The sequence below is a fragment of the Carassius auratus genome, chromosome 13 (genome assembly GCF_003368295.1).
Source record: "Carassius auratus strain Wakin chromosome 13, ASM336829v1, whole genome shotgun sequence".
Lineage (NCBI taxonomy): Eukaryota > Metazoa > Chordata > Actinopteri > Cypriniformes > Cyprinidae > Carassius > Carassius auratus.
In genome coordinates, this window is record NC_039255.1 from 18203101 (window position 1) to 18223342 (window position 20242).

The 20242-nt window shown below is 39.0% G+C and overlaps 1 protein-coding gene across 6 annotated transcripts in view; it reads left to right on the top strand.

Moving 5' to 3' along the window:
• The window catches only part of LOC113112944 (E3 ubiquitin-protein ligase MARCH8-like), a 77083-nt gene extending 58178 nt beyond the window's left edge, over window positions 1-18905 (top strand). For 3 of the 6 annotated variants that reach the window (XM_026278894.1, XM_026278895.1, XM_026278897.1), the window contains 6 exons: window positions 4142-4221; window positions 4532-5353; window positions 9222-9402; window positions 12217-12352; window positions 14646-14660; window positions 16108-18905. In XM_026278894.1, the coding sequence (XP_026134679.1) occupies window positions 4142-4221; window positions 4532-5353; window positions 9222-9402; window positions 12217-12352; window positions 14646-14660; window positions 16108-16412 (1539 nt within the window). In that variant the 3' untranslated portion in view covers window positions 16413-18905. Of the gene's footprint in view, window positions 1-4141; window positions 4222-4531; window positions 5354-9221; window positions 9403-12216; window positions 12353-14645; window positions 14661-15307; window positions 15356-16107 lie in introns of all 6 variants that reach the window. The other 3 variants (XM_026278899.1, XM_026278896.1, XM_026278898.1) reach the window with 3 other exon arrangements.
• Window positions 18906-20242: the final 1337 nt, after the last annotated feature.

The window sequence follows — 20242 nt, forward strand, 5'->3', positions numbered from 1 at the left end:
ACTCCTGCTGCATGACGAGGTTTTGAATGCTGAGAAACCCAAAGGGTCCTAGTAGAGGTCCATGGGGTGTTCCTGTCAGCTCTGTCATTTCAGCCTCACATTAAGCAATCAAACAAAACAGCACACTCAACTGATCCATGTCAATGTTGTTATTACCCAGAAACCTTCTGGTTGAGCGATTTCCTTTTTTGTACATATAATGAAAATCAGTGTATTCCATGTCCAACTATGCAACATTGGCTCTACCAATGGTGTGAGTTTGGGGCGGGACTTTCTTTTGTCTGTCCAATAGTAGATGGGGACTGTGTCACTTGCAGATCAAGTGTACTCAGTTCAAGTATGGTCTTAAAGAGGAAAATCAACATTATGGTCTTGAAGAGGGTAGACTGTCTTTGGTTCATTAGAGAACATCTGTTTTGATCCCCTCTGAATCATCACGTCAAATGTCACATGTGATTGACAGACCTTTAATTTGGCAGCATCTGCATTAATTTCCATAATCATTCTGTAGACGTCTCGAATTGTGCAGATGATAATGTACAAACAATTAGCTGCAGAGTTATTATGCTTCCAGAAAATTGGTTCAGGTTGAACAGTCTGTTTAAATGCTTTTGTGTTTAGTTCTGCCTTTCATTCTGTTTCTGTATACAACTTCTTCCTACTTTCCTTTTGATTGCTGTTTAGACTCAGTCCAAACGATCACACGCCAGTAAAATCCACCTCATTATGAAACACATTCTTACTGACTGCGTCACACTGGAGTTTTATCACTTAAGCAATAATTCCATTGAAATGAAACCCACATTGTATAATCATTTATTTCTTCATTAACATACTCTGAATTAACCTTTATTGTCAGAGTTTTTTATTAGGCCTGTAAGTTACTGATATAATGTTCTTATTCACAATACATGCAGCAGTACCATGTTTTATAAATGACTTCAAGTTAATTAACTACATTTTACACTAGTGGTTCTTATCCAGGGTGTCAGGTGATGACTTAAAACTATTTAGTTTGTGTATTAACCCCAGTTTTTGGCCTTTTCTGCACTTGTGCTTGTGTTGGGGCTGAGTGAAGGTTTTAGAGCGTGTAATCTTGGCCCAAGATGCTTGGTCACTGTACTCTCTCTCTCTCTCTCTGTGTGTGTGTGTGTGTGTGTGTGTGTGTGTGTGTGTGTGTGTGTGTGTGATGAATGGAACCATGGAGAGAGGACGGTGTCCCAGAATAACACCCATCACTAGGAGCAATTTAGCCCTCTGGAGGCTGATGGCGAACACACAGACTTTACTGTAGCTTTGTGGAGAAAGAAAGAGACAGGGAGGGCTTATGAAGGCTTGCTGAGTAGATTTGGAGGCAAGGGCCTACTCTTCCTTTCTTGTTTATCCTGCATGTTCATTCTTTCTTCTGTCTGTTCTCTGATAACATAAATCAAGTCACAAACATTTACTTTGAGGTTTGGCAGTCTCGGGTGATGGAGAGAGAGAGATTTATTGTCAACGCAAAACTGCATTAATCTGATAAAAAAAAAACAGTAAAAACACTAATTTTGAGAAATATAACAACTTTCTTTTATGTAATGTATTCCCTTAATTGGAAAGTTGAATTTTCAGCATCATTACTCCAGTCTTCAGTGTCACATGATCTTTCAGTAATCATTCTAATATGCTACATTGAAGCTCAAGAAACATTTATAATTATTATGTTACAAAGTTGTGCTGCTTATTCATTTTTTTTAACGGTACTGTATTTTCTCAGTTCACTGTGCAGTGACCTTCACAAATTCATAGTAAGTTATTCGTAGCTTGACTCCTCTGAAAACTGTAAACATTGCTCATTGCTTGTTTGTTTTGTGCATCCCAACCAGTCCAACATAACAACATACCAACAGTGGCTCAACCAGTAATGTGAGTTTAGGTTGGGACTGTCTCTCAGTTTGAATTGAGTCTAGTGGAAGTTAGTAAGTTGTTACATACCAATAATGTTCCCTCTAAACTGCATGCATGCACTTCTTATGATTCTCATAAGAATCTGACAACAACAAAAAATAAACATTTAAAATATCAAAATGATGTGGGAAAGAAGCTAAAGATTTCTTGAATTGCTGCCCATTCAATTTAGTTCTGATTCAACTCTACACATCCATTGAAATGAGTGACAAAGCACCTGTTTGGGCATGTCTAGAAACTCAAAGTTGAGTCCAACCTGGCAACCTCAAGTGACAAAATTGCTGTCAGTGTGAACTGGGCATTAGACCATGCTGTCAACATCTTCACTAGAAGCACACACAGGGACGGCTGCGTTTATAAATTTCTGTTCTGGTTTCAGAAGCACTTGTTTCACAGGTTTGAGCAAATATCAGTGCCAGGTTCGTGATCGAGAATAAATGACTTTGTGTTATCTCTAAATAACTCCCATAGAGTGTCTGAGAGACAAACTGCTTGCCTCCACAAACAAGTTTATCTTTTCTTCTTTTTTTTTTCTTTTTTTAAATGTGCACAAATTTACCCACTGATAAATTGAATTTACACACTGAAATGTATTAGAGGTGAGTTCTATAACCACAGGACTGTTTTCCCATTCCTAGCGTCTTTGCTCATGTGTCCCTACGCGTACGACTCTGTGCCTCATCTCTATCCAATTTTCTCCAGTGAGTATGTGGTTTTGTCAAAGGTTTGAGTGGTTTTTGTTGACTCACACATGGCTGTGTGTGTATTATCACATCTCAGAGGGAGTTTTCACAAACATGCACCCTGTCAGGCTTGAAAATATACCATCTCTTGCTGACCGGGTCTGCAAGGAGCCGAAATGACACAGTTAATCACATTTATACTGTTGTCACAACTTGGCTAAATACTTTACACTATTGGTAAAGCATGTGAAGCACTAATCCTGTGTGTGTGTTTTAAATTACTATTAGTATTTGAGACTATATGCATTTACCTAGTATTTATATGTATATAGGATGTATGACTATGAAGTAACACCTAAAAAGTAACATCATTTGGTAATGGGGTTACGAAATACGCATAAATAATGAATACAAAATAAATGTTTTATTTTGTATGATTTATTTTGATCTCCTGAGACAGACAATCAGCATTTTCCCCAGGCCTTATTTTGTTCCCCATTTGTGGAAAGTGTCATTAAATGTTTGAAAATTTTCACATCTTCAATTCCCAAGTAACATAAACAGAAAAGTGTGTGTATAAATGTGAGTGTGACTCATATGAAGTTATGGCTGAGTCTGAATTGATGTGCTAATATAAAGCCGTCACTCAGGCATTTTACTTCCACACTAATCATGCCTAAAAACACACTATTATTTTATTTTTTAACATTATTCATCAAAGATGTGTGTGTGTTTGACTGTGCGTGTCAGCTTCGGTGTTTGTGTGTATGTTTTTGTAGAGGGCAGTTCCGGACACTCTGTCCTGTATTGATCCTTGTCAGGCCCTGGGCTATAGATCCTCTGTTTGTTACAGATAGAATCGATAGGTAATTAGTCTGGGACATAAATGATGGAATCAAACATTGTGCATGTGATCCATGCTGCTTTGATTCAAAAGCCCAGGTTATATTAGTGTGTGTGTGTGTGTGTGTGTGTGTGAGAGAGAGAGAAATAAGTTTAAGGGTAGTATATTCCCTTTGTCAGAAGTTTTTATTTGTCTTAAATGTCAACCCCCCATCGAGAAATTTTAGATTAAGGTGTTAAAATACAGTAGTGATGTGTGTTCTTTTTGACAATTGGTCATAATTTCATAATTGGTCTTGCATATAGTAAAATTAACCATACACCACATATTCCATTCAAACATTTGGGGTCTGTAAATTTTTTAAGTCTGTCATGCTTAACAAGACTGCAACAAGTCCCACCAAATCAGAACACTAACCTTGAGTCTTACTGACTCAAAACTTTTGAACAGTCCTGTATAGTCACATATATAAAAAGATCAACCGAGTGTCGTGGCAGTGGCTATGTGGCTATGTGGCTGTAATGCATTTAATTCATGTTGAACCAAAAACAATAAGCTACATTTACGTAAAACATTTTGATGCCCTGCGAGGACTGGGATTTCCATCAAGAAATACTCCTTTAGTTAATGTTTCTAATTTGCTGCTGTGGTCTCTGTTTTCATACAGGCTGGAAGTCCGACCTCTGTGAATGCACCCTGCAGTTTCTCCAGGACTTCAGTGACGCCCTCGAACCAAGATATATGCAGGTAGATTTGCCCCACCTCCAGCCTGAATCCTCTGTGTATGGTCCTGCAGTATGGTCATGTTCTGAAAGAGAGCGAAAGATCCAAAGAGAGCCAGAAATGTCAAAACATCATTGGGCCAACACTGCCATCCATCTTGATTCTGGCATTTTGTTTTCAAACCTTCCTCACGGTTCCTCCCACCTGTCTTTTTGTAATCTTTCTCCATTTGTTCTCTAATGCATGTTGCATGTCTCTTTACGTCTGTTTTCTCTCTTCCCATCTCTGTTTCTGTACCTGTCTTTCTTTTCCATCCCTGTCCTCTCGTATACAGTTCTAATGACCTCGCTCAGGACCAGAAGCCTTTACAGGCCACTGTAGTGCTGTTGAACTCTAATGGTAAAAGCTCAGCATCTCAGGGTGTCACCATGACCACGCTCTGCTTGGACTCCCCCACCAAACCCAAGAATAGGACCTTGTTTGGAAAAGAATGGCTCTCCCTACTCAAACCATCAGTCAACTTGAAACCAGATGGAGGCAGTCTCAAATTCTCAAAGTCACTGAATGACGTGGGACAAAAGATGGACGGCCTATGCAACGGTCTTCACTTTATAGACCACACATGTTCGGATGGGGAGCTGGGAGCAGAGAAGGAAGAACTCCTGCAAGGTGACCACATCAAAGCCCTCAATAGTCAAGCTTACTCTCCGCCTCCATTTGCTTTCCAGCCTCCATCCTTCCTCAACAACTATAAATACATCTCTAACCCAGGGCCTGAGCACTGCCTGGCTCCCCCTGCTCCCCCCCATTCAGACCTTCAAAGAAGCTCCAACTTCCTGCACCTCATCTTCCCGTTCACCCGTTCGTCCACCGCAGGAAGTCTGCAGGCATCTCAAATGGGAAGCTACGCTCCAAGGCTCCACATCCCCAAGTCATCCAGCACTATGCTGGAAGTCAGCGAGTCTTGCTGTATGGAGGAGATGGGAGATGACGAGGTGTTCGAGGAGGTCTCATCCCACTGGAAGCTGAAGATGGAGGACTTGCGTGCTCCTCTTTGCTCCCTTGAGGAAGACGGTGACCTGGATCGATGCTGCTCTCCGCTGTCAGAGAAAAACGTGCCACTGTCACCCTTCTCCCTGTCGGGGGACTGCTGCAGGTTGGTGGGACTAACTCACTCCTGCTCAGCCCCTCTTACCCATGGGCTCCACCTCTAGAGTGATTCATCCTCATAGTCCTACCACACACACCTGGAAATTCATTTCCTACCAGTCCCCGTTTATCCTTCCTGTTAGAGGCCTGTTAGTGCTGTGATGGTTTCTAATTTTCTTCTAATAGTGGTCGATAATGAGGTTTGAATATGAGTGGAGTTATGAATGTTTAAGATCCACTGTCTGAAAGAGAAAGTGCCCAACCTTCTGTGTGGGATGTGATGCATATTGTATTGCAGCACTGTCATGTACACTCCAAGCAGATTTCCTTGGAGAGATCCAGTGGATACTCGAGGTATCTTCTCAGTTGACCCTTCGCCGGGTGTTTGATTGACAGGCGATCTGGCCAATCATTACTTCGAAACTGCCGTTTTGTCCGGCAAACAAACCAGACAGGAGAGTAGATTTATGTTGGCGGACTTAAACTTGAAAAATGGTGTGTATTGATGATTTTCCAAGGTTGAAAACAAGATTTATTAAAAAGCGGGTGACAGCTTAATGGTGTTCTAATGTGAATATGTGTAGTATGAATGTAATCTGGACGTACTCGCAATGTTTTCATAGTCATGTGATCTATCAGCGTCAGTTATGTCACTAAACAGCCATTTATAAATTCTCTCATGTGGCCTTGTGGGGTGATAAAGTGTCCTTTGGATGCACAGTTCAGAATCTTGCTGGAAGTAGTAATACATAAGTATGAATACTGTGGCTTCAGACTTACTACTCTTTGTTTTAGTTTTTTTTTTTTTTATGCTGTTTTTTGTCAGCCGTATAGTAGGAAAGCATTCGGATGCAGCTTATGTTTGTTTTGAAAGTGGCTACATCCAACAAGCTTTTTGAGAAGATCTGCTTATCTCTAAGCTAAAGTCAGTGCTTAACACTTTACCTGAACTACACTAGACTTCTGTTTTTTTATTTGTTTCTGTCTTAAGGGTGAGAGGAGGTTTCTTCCCACATGTATTACCACTCTCACGCAGTGCTGTAAAAATACATGTGCTCTTAAAATAGCTGACATTTAGAGATCAGCCAGCAAGACTTATTGGTTTAAACCAGAGCTGAAAAACCGAGGCTTGGAGATCTGCCACCAAGCATGCTCAGGTGTCTTGAGGGTGTGACCCATGGCAAGGACACATTTCGTTGTGGGAGGACCATCACATGTACTGGTCCATTTAAATGTTTTAACTGCATCTGAATATTTTAGTTTATGAGGGATCTATTCATGGAATACTAGGAATTATTCATACGTTTCTGTCTGCTCATTATTATGTGCTCAGTCACATCAGCAGTTATATTTTAAAGAGAACATCTCAAGCAACAGTGAAAACTATCTAATTCATCATTTGTACCCAAAATTTTCAATGAAGCCACAATGCACCATTTTCCCATGTATTAAAATCTTTGTGAAAATACATGTAGAAAATGTATTGGTAAAATTGGTGCATATAAATTAAAATAATTAAATATAATTTTTGCTTATGTTAATTTAGTGAAACAGGAAATCTTATTTGAGTATCATGGAATTACATAGTATCATATCTGCCAGTGTATTTATTTTAGTGCTATGATGAATGAATGCTTGTCTAATGAAATCATCTGACTGTTCTACAACAGCAGTTGTGAAAAGATAGAAACAATTAAATGTGGCAATTGGATTGAGTCTTTCTATTTTAAAGTAATCTAATGTAGCATTATGTGATTGTCTTGATATCTTCTGATTAAAAAAGAAAGGAAGTGAGAGAAGGAAATTGTCATGTGGCCTTTGTCAAGAAAAATATGAGCAATCATAAACAAAAGGAGTCTATTAAAACGATGTCCCATAAAGCTCTCATGGACGTTATTACACACTCTGCTCAGACTGGGGCTGTAAAGCCATGTGTAAGATGATGGAGATGTGACAGGCATCGTTTTTCTCTTTCACTGTGTTGTTTCTTGCTATGATCTTGAAGAGCCCTGATTAGATCATGCCTTTCTGAAAATAGTCATTATCCTGTTCATTCAGTCTGAAAAGCCTCCTCTCTGGACGCTGACACGGAAGCAATCTTCCCTCTCATTTGTGCCCCGGCAGATAGTTAACATTTAAACCACCCATATCGTGGAGAACATGATTGGTACATCCATTACAGCGGCTAAACCATGTGCTGTGACCGTAATGCCATTTGTCATATGATGTTGTTCTGCCAGTAAGTATAAGCATCAAGGATTACATTTATGCTTGTCTAACTATAGTTTTTTTCCTCATACCATTGCTCTGGAAAGTACTGCTGTTTGAAATGCTTGGAATCTTTAATGAAGTCACAGTCTAATCTCTTGTCTCTGAAGACTTTGGATTTTACACACTTGGCAGATGGTTTTATTTCAAGCGAATTGCAGCATTCAAAGTGTGCATTTTATCATATTGCGTTTCCTGGGAATCAACCCATGACAGTGACATTGCACTGAGTTCTGCAAGAAATGTGCAGTTCCCCTTTGCATTCGTTTCAAATCCACCAGCAGCCATGTTAATGAATAATGCAACAATTCTTTTGAAAACAGTAAAATGTGCATTACATACTCAATAATTTGCATTCTGTAAATGATTATTTATTTCCCACTGTTTTGTTTGTGTCTAATTGCATCTTTTTTGCTGCTGTCATAAAAAAATGTGTTAATTCAGGAGAAATTCTAATTTACAATTTATTGTTATTACATTTTTTCCATTTATCTATCTATCTTTTCTCCAAACCACTTGACCTATATAGGGCATGTAGGAACCTGTTTGGTTTGGTTTTCAATTTATCAATCTATATTTTCTCCAAACTGATTGTCCTACAGTATTTATTGTTTTTGAGTTATTATATTAATATATATAAATATATAATAATTAGTATTGCTTTGGCTCAAGTGGTAGAGCATTGCGATAGCAGCACAAGGTTGTGGGTTCGATTCCCAGGGAACACATGTTAGGTAAAAACTGTTAGCCTGAATGCACTGTAAGTTGCTTTGGATAAACGCATCCACTAAGTGCATAAATTAATATTACATTTGGTTTTGACCATTAAAAGTCAGTTGATCTCCATTTTGAAATAATGTCTCTTCCAGATTAGCAGTCATGTGTGGTGTTCTCTGAAGAGCACCAGTGAGATCTGAACTCATCTGTGATTCACTTTGAACCGCCGCTTGACTCAGCGGAACAATGGTGCTGACATATTCATTATATGAATGTTGACATTTGTCACACAGCTGTTTGTACGTGTTGCTTTCCCAGATGACTTCTAAGCTCATAAAACACATTAAATTCATATGCATAAATGCCCACGAGTGGTAGAGAGAGAGAAGGGAAGAAAAAACACAACTCAGATCTCAAAAACATCTCATTTGTTTCTTAGCAATGAGATTACATGGAGAATAAATGGATCCTTCATCTTATGTCCTGCTCTGTCTCTGTCTCTGTCTCTTATCACCCCCTGGACACTCTCCTCGAACCCAGCCATCCTTCCACTAACAAAAAGCTTTTGGGTTTCCCCCTGCTTGTGTGATTTAAAGTTCTGTTGATGTTTCTGTACTGAAATACTTTCCAAGAAACTGCATGTTTCTGTCCCAACTATTGGCTTATTTTTAGCCTGTTTATAGCATCCACTTTATTTTTTGTGTTTTTTTTTTTTTTTTTTTTGGAGATTATAGCTTATTCAAAACTTTAAAATCCTCACAGCAAATATTAAGAATCAGTTGTGGTTACAGCTGCATTATGAGATGAACAGTATTATATAATATTGCTTTGCAGTGGTTTAAGGAGGATGACTGAGTGTTTCTCCCTCTCTCTCTGTAAATAAACGGTAGGATTTGCCACTGTGAGGGGGATGATGAGAGTCTGCTGATAACGCCCTGTCACTGCACTGGGAGTTTGCGGTTTGTCCATCAGTCCTGTCTGCAGCAGTGGATCAAGAGCTCAGACACACGCTGCTGCGAGCTCTGCAAGTACGACTTCATCATGGAGACCAAGCTCAAGCCACTCCGCAAGGTAACGTTACAAACCTGTACACACCTTCAGGTGGAAAAATATTCTGATTCAACTGCACATCTTTAAAAGCCTTCTGTAAAGTGTTAAAACCCGCCCTTATAAAACAGACATTAATGTATGTGAATTTGTATTGGATTAAATTACATATTGACTCCACTTACAGTAATTATAAACCTGTAAAAAGTGTATATATAGTGTATATAAACCTTCAAGACATGTTTAACATGGACGAGATACAAGTCAGTAAGCTTTCAATAAAAAGAAAGCATGCATATAATAAAAATAGGGACGTATATATTTAATAATGTGTGTGTGTGTGTGTGTGTGTGTATAAATATATATGTATGTATATAGTTATATGTATATAGTTTTTTTTTTCTGCCAACATTGTAATTTGTGTATGCAAATTTTTCCTATTTTTACATCTAAGTCTTTATAATTTATTTATTACATGACCTTAATAAGCTATGTTTCATCTTAAAATGCTTGTTTGGTTTTGACACTTAAGTTCAGTTCGGAGCAGATTTAGCTCAAGGCTGGAAATCTTTATTAAAGAATACGATTCAATTCCTATTGCAAAAATGAACAGCTGTTGCCGTTTGGTAACATTTAGGAACTGCTGGAACTGTATTAGGATACTTGATGGAAGAATAGTTTATTCTGGTGATTATTAAAAAGTTACTAATAGAATATTGGTATCTTTTATCATATTGCTGTATAGTGACGGCACTCAGCGCCGTGTGTAATGAAGTATGAAGCCACAAGAGGCTGTGAGTGACATTCATTCAGTGTAGATGAGGAGCAACCTGTCCTTTTGAGGTGATTCAATACAAGTTAGTCCATGAAACCTGCAGGAGGTTTTGATAATTCATTGTTACAATGAATCATTTTTGAGTAACATAAGATGAAAATCCAGCCACTTCAGTGTGTAGTCTTTGTCCACTGCATCCTCTTTTAATTAAATTTCTGATGCTGTGTGTCTCAAATGGGGTTTAAAGTAGGGCATATCTAGGACAGCATTTATGTCACCAAAGAGACTGAGCAGACTTCCTCAGAGAAAGAGAGAGAGAGAGAGATTTCCAGGTGTCTGCAAGATACTTCAAATGAACTAAGACTGACTGTTTACAAGTACACTCGGTTAGTGTTTTATCACTGGCTGTAAATTGATATTTGAGTCATTGTTCTGTTGAATAGGTTATGAATTTGATTGTGTTGCCAGGTGTTACTCATGTTAACAAATGAGCACAGCAAGTCAACGTCAGCATCCTTCCAGAAGAAAGAGTGCAGATCAAATCTCATCTCAAATTTAATTTGAATGACACTGAAGGGGAAACAAGAAATTCGGATTAGTTTTTTTATGTTTTGTTTTTTCAGTGGTTGATTGTTAAACAACTACATTTGTCCTCCCTTAATCCTCAATACACCATGTTCATGTAAAACCTTCCTCATGTCCCATTTAGTTTTCCCTGGGTTTTTGCATCAGGTGAAGTCTTTTCTGTTTTCTCAGAACCTATTTTTGAGCCCGCTATCTAATAAATTATTCAAAACCAAAATAGCTGGGGCTTCTTCTCTACAGAAATAAGCAATGTTAAACATTTCAGCTGTTCTCGGTTGTGAAAGTTTTGACTTTGAGGCATGTCCATTGTCAACATGCTGTATGTTCCTTTAAAAATGTCTCTCTCTTATGTTGTATATCTTTATTTTGTATTTATTTGTTTTGAGAGAGAGAGAGAGATTTTATGTCTGTGTGTAGACAGAGAAACTTTTTAATATAATCTATTCACCCAACTGACAGGTTTAATACTTTTTCATTGACTTCCATTGAATTTTTTATTACTTGGCCAAAAGTATGTGTACACCTGAACACCACACCCTTGTGCTTTAGCATTTCATTTCCAAACCATTGGTGTTTTCCAAACCAAGAGTTTGTCCTCCCTTTGCTGTTCTAATAGATCACAGTCTTTCTGGGAAGATATTCTGCTGGATTTTGGAAGATGTGTGCAATTGTTTATTCACATTTAGATGCAACAGTATCAGGGAGGCTCACAGTCGCTAGTGTTCAGGTCGGAGTTTGTGTAGATTGCCAAATGGCCAGTCAAGTTCTTCTACATCAGATTCAGTAAAACAGTAAACCACTGGTGCCGTTTTGACAGACACTGAGCTTTTTGGTACATCCTCATCTGCTGTTTATCAAAAACTAAATTAATGCCAATCTTTTTGATTTTATACAACTATTAGCATATAAGTTGCTGAAAGAGTCGAAGAGTCCACCCTCAGATTCTGTAGAAAATTGTCTTTTTTCCCCATACAATGAAAGTCAAAGGTCACCAAAACTGTTTAGTTACCAACATTCTTTAACCTATCTTAATAGTAGAAAGAAAGTTGGTTTTGAAACAACATAAAGGTGAATAAATGAGGACAGAATATTCATTTTTGGTTTAAGTATGCATTTAAACAGGCTTTTAATCAGGCAGCATGGCTTTTTTTATTAGATTAAATGTGTATATAGTGTAAATAAACAAAATTTATTGGATTATTCTTTATCAATATAAGTTTGATGTGGATTCTGGGTCACAGCTTGATAAAGAGACCTGCACTGAATGGCTAAAAGAGATCCAGAGATCACTCTCACTAAGACACATGAAATATTTACTAAGCAGGAAGGCCAGGTTCCTGATTTTGTTTGTAGTGCACTCTAAAGTATGTTGACTATTCTATTGATTGTAGTCATCAAAGTCTTTCTTTTACAACAACAAAGATCAAATGTGTAGGGAGTCATTTCTGAATATCTTTGTTCTATCTGTGTGTGCGCAGTGGGAGAAGCTTCAGATGACCGCCAGCGAGAGGAGGAAGATCCTGTGCTCGGTCACTTTTCACGTTATCGCCATCACATGTGTCGTCTGGTCGCTCTACGTCCTCATTGACCGCACAGCAGAGGAGATCAAACAAGGTTAGCCCTCTCCTCTCCTCTCCTCTCCTCTCCTCTCCTCTCCTCTCCTCTCCTCTCCTCTCCTCTCCTCTCCTCTCCTCTCCTCTCCTCTCCTCTCCTCTCCTTCCAGCTCTTCCTCATCCAGCACCGTCTGCCTGCTTCCCTCCAGCCCCATCCCCCTCCGTACCATCCAGCAATCCTCACGTTCCCCCTGGATTTTTCTGTTGCTTCTGGAACGATCACATTAGTCTGACTGACAGCTGTTTGTTGTACCCAACGATGCATATCTTGATGTATTCATGACCTCCACACAGATGGATTCTTTCTGGAACTTTTCTTTGGAGATATAGGTAAATGAAAATGGGTGTCTCATTTTAAGATGTGAGTTGGTACGTTCATAGTCTCGTCTTCAGACGACGTGCTCAGTCTGGCCACAGTTCTTTCACAGATGCATAATGCACACACAACTGGAAAGCTATAATGTAATTGGCAGACATTACACAAAGTCTGATGTGTACTTCCCCACTGTATAGAATGATAGAGTGTTGGTGAACAATATGTGGGTAATGTAAAGATCTGCTGAGATTTGAAGAAGCTAAATTACTTGTTTTTAGTATGTCATTGGTTAAATACCATATGGGTCACAAGACAATTTCAAGATGGCAGAAGTAGTATGTTTGGATATGATTTTTATACTATACAACAGTATAATAAAAAGCACACTATTTTGGTATATACTCTAATAATATTTGATTTTGGACACAAGTGCATTTTAGCATTAAAGAATATGCTCTTAGTTGCAGGTAAAATAGATATCAGATGTTCTGTGTTCGTGGTTTGTGATACAGTCTCAGATTTAACCACTCCTAAAGGCCCAGACACACCAAACTGACTTCAATGAACTAGCGGTGATGAAACCCGACTGTGGTGTCTTCTCGCATCCCCTTATCTAGACGAAAAGTTGCTCTTGAGCACAATGCAGAAACTCATACATACACATGCTTCTGCATGAGAGGAAATAACTCTCCGTGCCATCAGATGGCATTGGTCGTTATTCAGCACTCCAAAAGGGAAACCGGAAAAACTAGAACTGCATTATACAAAGTCTTTTTTAACTTTGTTGTTTGCTTAATTTAGTCGCTTCTGTTTTTCTTCTCATGCACTGGTTCACCAAGCATAACTGTCCAATATAGTGATCTCTTTTACCTGTGGGTTATGCTGGTGTTTTAACAACCCACTAATGGGGGTCAGACTAGGAAAACACAGCAAAAGCTATCATGGACAGCCCAACATTTGTGTGTAACATCCTTAGCGGCATCTGTAGTCGCTTTACATGTCAGTCAGATGCTCTTGTTCTGTCTAAAGGTGTGGTCACATTAGCTAAATTTGGTGAAGTTTCACAGGCAAAGAAGGTCAATTGGCTATTGTCAGTAATATAGCAATGCATAAAGGTACTGCTTTCTCACTACTAAACAAATCAGCTCTATATTGGTCAACAAAGTGAATGCATGTTAGAAATTCATAAAAACTGAATTCAGATTCTCTTAGGTACATTTTTCGCCCCATGCATCCCTTGTGAAAAATTCTTAATCATGCCGACTCCTGTTGAGATGACCGCCTTTCGCCATTTGTACAAAGTTAAATATAAAAAATAAAAAAAATAGTCTTAAACTATGCAGGACTAGCACACTGATGGTAAAGTTGTTTGCTCCCAGATCATCTCTCACACCCCATCTAATCGATACCATTAGGGAGCTGTGGAGCGCAGGGACCTGATATGTTTCGGAGAATTTGACAGCAATGGATTTTATTTCCATAATGGATTTGAGCTGGGGAGCAAGTGTGTGTGTGCTTGAGTAAAACACACTTTTCCTTTTACCGCACTCTAGATGAGTTTTAACCCTGACCTCGACCCGTAAGCTGATGGGCGTCTGACAGCAGGCACTTTACTGATTTGCTCCTAACATTAAGGGCCCATTCACACAGGCCTCACTGTACAAGAACAGTAGCTTTGAAGGAGATCCTTGATCACTATTACCATGGCTACATCATTGACTTTTCTTCATCCTGCATGGGTAAGGCTTGAGCAGAGTCAGAGCCCTGTCAAGCACAGTGCATGCACACATACCTGAACGTCTTTACATGTCCGTTCTTCATACCTCACGGTTCATAAGCATCAGATCGTTCCAGCAGCTTATATCTTACATCTTAAGATATGATTTCCACCCTGCTGCACCCCAACCCCCCGCCCCCTTTCAGTGGCTTCATCTTTTGCCAGTAGTGAAATAGTAACAGACTCTTTTTAACCATGCAGCGGGGAGAATACCAGGTAAACACTTTTACATTTACCATTCTTTCCTCCTAACTCTTTCTCCTTACTGTAATGATTTTTTTGAAGGTCCCTCTCTACCTCCCCTGGCTACTTCAGCCGTTCTAGCATGACTGTAGCAACATAAATAAAGGCAATAATGCTTCACATCCAGAACGCTCTGAATGCAGTGTGCCCCATATTGTCGGTTGTGAATGTGCTGGACAAAGGCAATTTCAGGCTTGATGGCCACTTATCATTGCCTGAGTTTTTCCTTAAATCTATTTTCTGGATACATTCAGGCACAAAAGATTAAAGCGAAAGAAACTGTCGAAGGTGATGTGTGGAACAAAGAGGCAAGCGCTGCATTTTAATGGACTGTGGCATGTTTTTATCGAAATCGAAACTGACATAAATCTGTATCGAACTGCTCTCCTGATATCGCTCAGGCAAATGTGTACGTGTCAGTGTAATGAATGGGATTGAGCCATCAAACGGGTTCTTTGTATATAATTAGGTTGATTGTAATAAGCAAGAAATTGATTGAAAAGGCCACTTCTATCGTAAGAAAAGTTATAAAAAGGCTATACAATTGGCTTTCAAAAGACTGTCCTGTATGTGCAGCACTAACCTCATTCTCTGCCCTGTGCCTTTGGTAATGATGTCAGGTGGACTAAAGCTGCACCCCGGCCTGGCTTACGGAGCCTCCGAAAACAGTACAGTATTCCATGTCCAAGGCCTTGTGCTTGAACAGACCGTAGCATTTAGAGACATACTGTAGCACATGGCAATTCCCCTCACACTTGAACTTTTCTGACATTTCAAAATGCTCTTTTCCAAATAGGAAAGCAACTGTAAGCAACGCAAAGGCTGGCTGAAATAATCTCCAATGAAGATGGAAAGAGACACACCTGAAATGCTGGTCTCTTTGCTGCTGGTCACGACTTCTCAGCCGTTTCTAATGATTTTAGTCAAATGGTCAAGGGTGAAAATGCTGTATTTGCATTCTGAAGCATAGCCCTGTGTCCATTGCTGGCTCTTTAGAAGCTTGGGTGGGATATCAGGACTCCAGTCGCCTGTCTTTGCATCCCTGCTCATGTGTTGTGCTCGATGTATATTTTAGATCTTGTTGTATTTCAGAATCACTTTGTATGCATATAGAGTTTATGTAATATTGCTGCAGGGCAATGTATTACAGCAGTCTTGCTTTAGGATTACTGCATATGGGTCAATGACACAAGACTTTTTTAAAAGATTTTTGAAGACCAGCATGAATACAAAGAGCCCATTTCTAACATGTTTTTAAAGCAAAATATTTTTTTCTTCTCCATTTTCTATGAACATTTGGTTTGTCATTGACCCTTACGTTTGATCCTGGATTGTAAACAGATTACAATGGGAAATAAGCTCTTTCTAATGTGTGTGATACTTACAGCGATGTGCTTTCTCCTTCTCGTTTCTCACACAGGGATACTGGAATGGCCTTTTTGGACCAAACTGGTGGTGGTGGCCATAGGCTTCACTGGCGGACTGGTGTTCATGTACGTGCAATGCAAGGTCTACATGCAGTTGTGGAGGAGACTAAAGGCCTACAACCGAGTAATATATGTGCAGAACCGCCCAGAGACCTGTAAAAAGAACGTTTTTGAAAAGCCCTCACTTCTGGAGCCAAACTTGGAGAATAAAGAGGCGCTCGGGCCGGCGCAGTCGGACACAAACTCTTCCCAGTACACAGAGACAGAGGACTATGGTATGGAGATCCTGCACGTGTAACCGCTTGGCCCACATATACCCCCAACTCTAGAGGACCGGCTGGGGCGTCGCATGCTCTGGGACACATGGCGATGCCGCACAGCACCGGGCACGAGGGACTGTCTTGAGACTGAGACTCATTTTGTTGTTTAGATGTTCTTTTCTCTTTGTTCGTTTGTCCAACCTGTTCCTGTGAGTTGTTGGCCAACCATAATGAATCAGTGTGTGCGCTAGATCTCGGCTCATTCCAACTACTGCCACTGTACTGCTGTCGTACAAGAATTGAAATCCACGGTCCGAGCTGTGTCTGTGGGGACGTGTCTGCGCTGGTTCTGACGGAGTCGATGCATACAAGCACTTTTTATTTCCCTGTTCTAAAGAGAACTGTTTTTTCCATGTTTTAATAATATATTCATTCCCTTTCTACATGGATGAGACATTAAAACAAACTTCAAGTTTTGCGAGCGAGATCTCACATTTTATAGGTTCATTTGTATCTCCACAGACCCCCGCAGAAGGAACAAAGAAGGAATCTGAAGGAGCGATGAGGGAACATTTACTTACTGTCATGTATCATTCCACTTCTTTTAGAAATCTGTTATGAGTAAATTCTGAATTTATTCTTTGTGTAACTGACATGACCTAGGCTTTATTTTGTAACAGCTGATCAATAAATAATTTGGATCATCTAATTACAATATTTATCCTAACAAGGGCTAGATTTACTAAAGTGTGATGCTACAGTTCTTAGCATGTGCAAAAATGATCCCATACGGTGACTAGTTACCGGCTGTGCTGCTGATTTTTGCATTTGCTGAAGACTTCAGTGAATTAGTGAAAGACTTTAGTAAATCAGGCCTTAAAGTGTATGTTATGAATGTAAAGGATTCGAATTCCTCCATTCAGTGTAGCATCATGCAAGCTTCTGTGTGTGAAAGAGATTTACCTTTATTGTGAATTTTAACCTGCCGAAAACTTGCAAGTTCTATCCTAAATCCTACGTTTTCTGGTTTATCTCATCTTCCTGTTCTTTTATCAAATGGATTATCAAAGATCTGGCATTACTTCCGAGCTGACTTTAAACCACGGCTGAAAACAGTCCATAGCAGATTTCCTATGGCTCGTAACTTCAGGTTTATAATTATTCTGGAATATTGTTTAGCGTTTCATTGGCTTTAAATGATGGAAAATAGCCATGTTAGTTTTGGCCTTCATTCGACTTTGATTGACATCCCCAGCAGTGATGTGCTTCTTATATAAACTCTATTGTGAATGAATATTTTTCATGCTCTGATGTTCAAAAGGTACAGGATGCTTCTGCCATCTAGAGCTACTGCACAGACAATGCACATTCATCATTTTTTAACCTCTTCTGACTGGCTTTGTGCCATTTGACCAATAAAATATGCTAAATGTTCAGTTTGCTAATGGCATAGCTTTTGTATTCCTTATCAAACTTGAGTTCTAATGTTGAGTCTGTCTGTCTGTGTGCGACCAAACTAATTCTTTGGATAACGTCACAATGTATGCACTACAACAATGCATTTATGCAACCCTGTCAGCTCTGAGATCATCCAAATGAAGCCATGTTTTGTTGGAGATACGTGGAATAAAACTACTGCACTGGTTATGTGGTTTGCCAGGCCTCATACACATGTAAATCCTTACCAGCTCAGTTTAAATTCCCATAGCCTAATGAAATGATACATTTGATCAGTTTTACAGAGATTCAATGTATACATTTCCCAAGTTTTTTTTTTTTTTTTTTTTTTTGATAGCATATTTGTACAACTGTGGGAGCTGGCTCCTTTTACTATCTAGTGGTGGAAACACTTAAACACACACACATTTTCCAGAATCTCTTTTTAGCACTGCACTTGATCATATTTTGATGGATGTGTTTTAAAGTGCAGTAATAGTCTCCGTCTTAGAAGTGTTCCATGCATCAAACTGCAGTGCATTACTACTGAATTGGCTTGAACATGGATAACATGACTGTTTCTTGCATCTCCCTCTTAATTCTTGTACTTTTTCTCTAGTAGTAAATAGTTTCTCTTTGCATTTTTGAGCATTAAAAAACAACCAATTAAAGGAAATTAGGAAAGTTATTTTCAGCAGCCTGTTGCATCAGATGTTTGCTTTTATAAATTACTGTAATAATTGGTGATTAAAACAGCCTGGATATACTAAACAAATTATTTCCCATAGGAAAGTTAAATGATATTCTGAGTTGGTCATTTATGTGTGTCAAGGCCTTTAATAAACTCTGTTAAATAGATGACATCAGTGGAGTTCAACAAGCATTTCACATTGTGGCTTTCTCAGTGGATAAATACTGGTTCTGTGAAACTGAAAAGGCTGTAATCTACATGTTTGTATTTTCTCTCTGTTTCGCTTCCTTTAAATCACCTTAATCTGGTTAATTTTAGTTTCTTCTCTGAGATATGAGTGAATACATTTGTGCTGTGTTTTTAAGGGGAGTCTGAGTGGAGCAATAAAAGAAATCTTAAAGTAGCCAGTGTCGAACTACGCCGTTTATTTATTATTATCAGTTTATCATGTGAACCTTCCAGGGTGATGCATTAGGGTGATGCATTTTATAATTTAATTAACTTATGCTAATTTAAGTTGATTATCATCACAGTGCCAAATGCTGTTTTATTACCAGCAATTTAAGAAACTGGACAAATGTAAAAAGCATTAAATCCTCATGTACTGTACTGTGCATGAGCCATGGAGCGAGAGGGAACAAAATGGGGTCATAGGGGTCAACTGGCTTTCGTGTGTAATCCCATTAGCTCCATGTCTTTGCCTTTAGCGCACACTCCGCAGGACACAGAAAGCAATGAATTTAAGACCCACATACATCATGACTAAAATATTTTCTAATAAATCTTGTGAAATATCTACACAAACATGCATCACACTGTCAAACTCTCAAATGGTCCCTCAGCACAGGAAGAGAAGAGAGGATGTTCATTATACAGAATAAAAAAGGCCCCTGAGAACCGACCTTACAGTCGACCTCCACTGCACTGACCTAAAAGCGGCTGGACTCTGATATTGTTATTATACCCTTTTTTAATCTTTAGAGATTAAGAGCTCTTTTCCGAGAAAGACCTGCCCAAAATGTGACTAAATACTATAGAGACTCTTCTAATTATTTAAATGAATTTTACCAAGATATGAAGCCAACAAACGGATTAGTGCTTTATGAAAGTTTACTATTAAAAATGGTTATTTAGATAGAAAATCTAAGAAAATATGTGGAGGAAGCCTTTCCCAGAAGCACATGAGTGCATGATTGAGAGTCTGACTTTAGCACTCAAGGTCATAGCAGAGATGTGTCTGTCCTTCCTGCTGAGGATGTTCTCAGGGTCTTCACAAAATCATCCGCAGTGATTGCAACACTAAATACATGCATGTTTATGAGATACTCAGCAGTACAGACATTATTCATGATTGTGAATTGTATTTTGTTTTGGTTTTGTTATGTTAAAAAAGATAAACATTTAATAGAGAACACACTGAAGTTTGCTTGTTTTATGCTGTATAGCATAACGAGTAAACAATTATCATGATTCATTCATTAGGCTACATGCCAGTTACTGACATATCTGTCAAACACTGGTATATATTTGGACTCTTCATGGAGCAGATATTGGTCAAAATTGGGAACACAGTGGCTGACATCTTCACAACACATGTTTGATAAATCAAACTTCATTAATAACCTTTTATCATTGTGGTCTTTGGACGATGTGTGCAGGCCTGTGGTCTTTGACTCCAGACACTTTTAGATCAGAAATTTGGAGAATTGGAAAAACAGAATTCCCTGATGTGCCCGGACC